General features: G+C 39.3%; 1 protein-coding gene across 12 annotated transcripts in view; it reads left to right on the plus strand.

Annotated features, from left to right (window-relative positions):
• Positions 1-684: 684 nt before the first annotated feature.
• Positions 685-5,208, plus strand: part of kansl3 (KAT8 regulatory NSL complex subunit 3) — a 19,294-nt gene continuing 14,770 nt past the window's right edge. For 9 of the 12 annotated variants that reach the window (XM_020594447.1, XM_020594444.1, XM_020594446.1 and 6 more), the window contains exons 1-4: positions 685-786; positions 1,651-1,916; positions 2,098-2,268; positions 2,401-2,491. In XM_020594447.1, the coding sequence (XP_020450103.1) occupies positions 700-786; positions 1,651-1,916; positions 2,098-2,268; positions 2,401-2,491 (615 nt within the window). In that variant the 5' untranslated portion in view covers positions 685-699. Of the gene's footprint in view, positions 917-1,650; positions 1,917-2,097; positions 2,269-2,400; positions 2,492-5,208 lie in introns of all 12 variants that reach the window. The other 3 variants (XM_020594445.1, XM_020594449.1, XM_020594451.1) reach the window with 3 other exon arrangements.

Consider the following 5,208-nt stretch of genomic DNA (forward strand, 5'->3'; position numbering starts at 1 on the left):
AGCCCTGAACTAGATCACTGCGGTCAAATCAGCCGCCGTTCAGTTTTTCGTGGTCAAGCCAGCCGCGCTAGAATTTGAAGTGCGCCTATATACTCTATATACTTACATTTATACCTTAACTCCAATGCTGTATTATTTATGAACTTTCAAGTTTAATAAAAACACTTTTTTTATATATATTTACAGCATAAGGACATCATTCCTAGATTCTACATCACCTGCACGATTACCACACAAAGAATCAAGCATTTCTACTGTACCATTCAGGAGAAAACTCACATTCCATGTGCAAGATGTGACTCCAATGCTGGATTAATTATGAACTTTCAAGTTTAATAAAAACTTTTTTTTTAAATATTTACAGTATAAGGACATCATTTATAGATTCTACATGACCCGCACTGTTACCACACAAAGAATCAAGCATTTCTACTGAACCATTCTGGAGAAAACTCACATTACAGATGTGACTCCAATGCTGTATTATTTATGAACTTCTTACGAAATCTTTCTTTGGACTCTGAGATGAAGCTGGAGTACCCGGAGAGAATCCATACAGGAACAGGGAGAACATGCAAACTCCACCCAGAAAGGCCCCAGTTTGTAAGATGATTCAAATCTTTATCCATCCCAGGTTTTCTGTTACTCGCTGACGCGCCATAAGCTGGGTTGCCAGTTTGGTTGAAATTCAGCCCCTGAATGTTATCATTGTTTTTGTGTGCCTGGAGCGGGGGAGGATGTTGTCTAGCATGGCAACAGATTGCACAACAAAAGGAAGTGCGGCTGGTACGCAATATGATTTTGTGTTTTGTGTAACTTATACACTTTATTAAGAACACCTTTCTTCCTTTGGTTTGGTTTTCCCATAAGAGGAATTTAAGCCGTCACGACGAACATGGTGTAATAGAACTAAGAGGTGAGGAACAACATACGGCGATAGCGCCACTCGATTAGCTTTTAGCTTGCTGTGCTACTTGTCAGCATGCTAGGCTAGCCTACAGCCGCCAGCCGCTTTGCACATCGTAACATTAAAATATATGCTAACGTTAAGCTTGTACTCACATAGTCTACATGAGTCTCCATATTTTCTCCCTATATTCAACTCAAAACAGGTCAGTGATATTAAACAAGCTAACTATATTCAGTCATACTAGCAGTGGGTGGTGCTCACTGTGAACAAAGCACTTCCATATTTGAATGTCAGTCTACGCCAGTTTTTTTTTTTTATTGAGTTATCTTTTCGATAAATCAGATAATTTTAAAAGTAATTTTACAATTGTCCTGTTTAGACCAACAGTAACATTACAAAACTAAAAGATATGGTATGCTGAGTTTACGAAACTAGGGTATATTTACATTACGAAGCTGAAACCAGCACAGTTTGGGTTGTTTTGCTTTTGAAATTACTCAGATGTAAAAAAGTATCTTAATTGTATAGAGTCATCTCTTAACTAACGTTACTGCAGAGACTTTTGTATGGAGGTTACATAAAGTAAGGGGACTCACAAAATATGTATGTGTGAAAAGAAAGAGAGAAAGATTATAGTGAAAATCAAGCCCAAGCTGAGATAACCCAGATTCTTTTGGATTTGATGACATTTTCTTTCTTTTTTTTCCAGCTGTCTCAAAGTTTTTCTCCCTCTTTCCCAGCAGTCTGGTCTAAATCCACACGAATTGTTGAGCCCTTCCCTGGGCTGGAAGAGGATGCATCGTGGTGGGGATAAGGACTTCCAGGTACTGGCACGAAAGATGGCCACATCATTGCTTTTCCAGCTATCAGCTCATGAAAGAGAGCTGGATTTGGTGTTTCTGGACCACAGCTATGCCAAACCATGGAATGCCCACCCAGATGCCAGCAGCGCCCGCCCCACAAGGACACTGTTTGTTACCCCTCGTCGCCCGCCTGAAGCCTTATCGTGAGTCAGAAAGCACCTAGTCATAATTTGTAGCTGAACTAAATATGAGACTACAGTTTGGGATTGTCACCAGCCAACTCCGTTTCTCAGCTGTAGTAAAATCAATCTCCCAGTGACCAGTTTGATCACAAAACTATTGCTATTTCTTGCAAGAGCTTCATATTCTTGTCTTTGTCCGCAGAGACTCGGATTCTTTAATAGATGTGGAAACTGTCACACCGACACCTATTCCTTTATATGACAACCAGAAAGCTCTTAGTGTGATGAAGGAATGTGAGCGACATGTCCTATTTGCTCGTACTGTTGCTGAGAGCCCTCCACCTCCTGATGACTGGGAGGAACACATAAACAAGTAATCAATCATCTTAACTGTTTGTGTGTTATCTGTGATTGCAGTTGATAATTGATTTCTTTGGGAATAGAAGTTATGGTTTAAAGTATCTCAGTTAAAGTGCATTCCTTTAACATTATCATTTTGTTTCAGGACTGGATGGTCAGTGGCTCAGAATAAACTGTTCAACAAAGTCCTTAAAGCTCTACAAGCTGAAAGACTAGCCCGTCTGGCCAATGAAAATGTAAGTTGTGCTCATTTTATCTTCAGGAGAGCTTTACATTTTAAGATGTTTTGTAACGTATTCTGCATCATTTCTGAGCATTAGATTGAAACCCTTCAACATTTATTGCTTGCTGAAGTCACAAATCATTGCATAGTGTTAGCCTACATGCAATGCTTGGTCAAGATTTATTGTAGTGTGAACTCTTTAATCCCCAGTTTGTGACAACATAGAAACTAAAACGAAATTTATCATGCATTGCATTATTTGGACTCTAGTGTTTTATTTTATTATCAGTATATAGTATACAGTTTTCATCTGTGATATGGCCAACAAATCAGTGCAACCACATCTCGAAGGCTGTTGCAAAACTGTGTTGTCTGTTGGAAGGAAATGCATGATAACTTTACATGTAGCACCTCTGTTGTAAAGACTCAGAGAGGCAAGGATTCACTTACAATGGCTTCTATCAAGACAACTAGTGCAAGTGTGCTACAGCTTTCTAAAAAAACAAAACAAAAAAAAAACAGATTTTTACATGATTCATTTCAAACACAATGACCAAATGTAGACGCAGAGAGAAGCTGCCTTTAGTGGCCATTATGCTAACTCATGGGGCTCTCCATATGAGGCACCTTAGAGATTGACCTAATCAACATGCATAATATTCATGTTTATTAAATGCAATTAGTAGTCACAACCTATCATTTGTCCTTGTAGCTGCTAAACTTAATATTAAAAGCATAAAGTTGTCTGCCTGCTGTCTTAGAATTTCTACTGAATAAATGTTTGAGAAAATGTGCAGGCTGGACTTATTCTATGTTTATACAGTGTATGGTTTGTGTGTGTTGGGATCATTTATATACAGTCTATGGTTGGGACATACAGTGAGGAACAGAAGTATTTGAACGCCCTGCAATTTTGCAAGTTCTCCCACTTAGACATCATGGAGGGGTCTGAAATTCACATTGTAGGTGCATTCCCACTCTGAGAGACAGAATTAAAAAAAAATTCAGGAAATCACATTGTATTTTTTTTTTAAAGAATTTATTTGTCTTGCACTGCTGAACATAAGTATTTGAACACCTGAGAAAATCAGTGTTAATACAGTGCCTTGCGAAAGTATTCGGCCCCCTTGAACTTTGCGACCTTTTGCCACATTTCAAGCTTCAAACATAAAGATATAAAACTGTAATTTTTTGTGAAGAATCAACAACAAGTGGGACACAATCATGAAGTGGAACGAAATTTATTGGATATTTCAAACTTTTTTAACAAATAAAAAACTGAAAAATTGGGCATGCAAAATTATTCAGCCCCTTTACTTTCAGTGCAGCAAACGCTCTCCAGAAGTTCAGTGAGGATCTCTGAATGATCCAATGTTGACCTAAATAACTAATGATGATAAATAGAATCCACCTGTGTGTAATCAAGTCTCCGTATAAATGCACCTGCACTGTGATAGTCTCAGAGGTCCGTTTAAAGCGCAGAGAGCATCATGAAGAACAAAGAACACACCAGGCAGGTCCGAGATACTGTTGTGGAGAAGTTTAAAGCCGGATTTGGATACAAAAAGATTTCCCAAACTTTAAACATCCCAAGGAGCACTGTGCAAGCGATAATATTGAAATGGAAGGAGTATCAGACCACTGCAAATCTACCAAGACCTGGCCATCCCTCTAAACTTTCAGCTCATACAAAGAGAAGACTGATCAGAGATGCAGCCAAGAGGCCCATGATCACTCTGGATGAACTGCAGAGATCTACAGCTGAGGTGGGAGACTCTGTCCATAGGACAACAATCAGTCGTATACTGCACAAATCTGGCCTTTATGGAAGAGTGGCAAGAAGAAAGCCATTTCTTAAAGATATCCATAAAAAGTGTCGTTTAAAGTTTGCCACAAGCCACCTGGGAGACACACCAAACATGTGGAAGAAGGTGCTCTGGTCAGATGAAACCAAAATCGAACTTTTTGGCAACAATGCAAAACGTTATGTTTGGCGTAAAAGCAACACAGCTCATCACCCTGAACACACCATCCCCACTGTCAAACATGGTGGTGGCAGCATCATGGTTTGGGCCTGCTTTTCTTCAGCAGGGACAGGGAAGATGGTTAAAATTGATGGGAAGAGGGATGGAGCCAAATACAGGACCATTCTGGAAGGAAACCTGATGGAGTCTGCAAAAGACCTGAGACTGGGACGGAGATTTGTCTTCCAACAAGACAATGATCCAAAACATAAAGCAAAATCTACAATGGAATGGTTCACAAATAAACATATCCAGGTGTTAGAATGGCCAAGTCAAAGTCCAGACCTGAATCCAATCGAGAATCTGTGGAAAGAACTGAAAACTGCTGTTCACAAACGCTCTCCATCCAACCTCACTGAGCTCAAGCTGTTTTGCAAGGAGGAATGGGCAAAAATTTCAGTCTCTCGATGTGCAAAACTGATAGACATACCCCAAGCGACTTACAGCTGTAATCGCAGCAAAAGGTGGCGCTACAAAGTATTAACTTAAGGGGGCTGAATAATTTTGCACGCCCAATTTTTCAGTTTTTTATTTGTTAAAAAAGTTTGAAATATCCAATAAATTTCATTCCACTTCATGATTGTGTCCCACTTGTTGTTGATTCTTCACAAAAAAATTACAGTTTTATATCTTTATGTTTGAAGCCTGAAATGTGGCAAAAGGTCGCAAAGTTCAAGGGGGCCGAATACTTTAGCAAGGCACTGTA

Source organism: Monopterus albus, unplaced genomic scaffold (genome assembly GCF_001952655.1).
Source record: "Monopterus albus unplaced genomic scaffold, M_albus_1.0 scaffold23.1, whole genome shotgun sequence".
In the NCBI taxonomy this organism is placed as follows: Eukaryota; Metazoa; Chordata; class Actinopteri; order Synbranchiformes; family Synbranchidae; genus Monopterus; species Monopterus albus.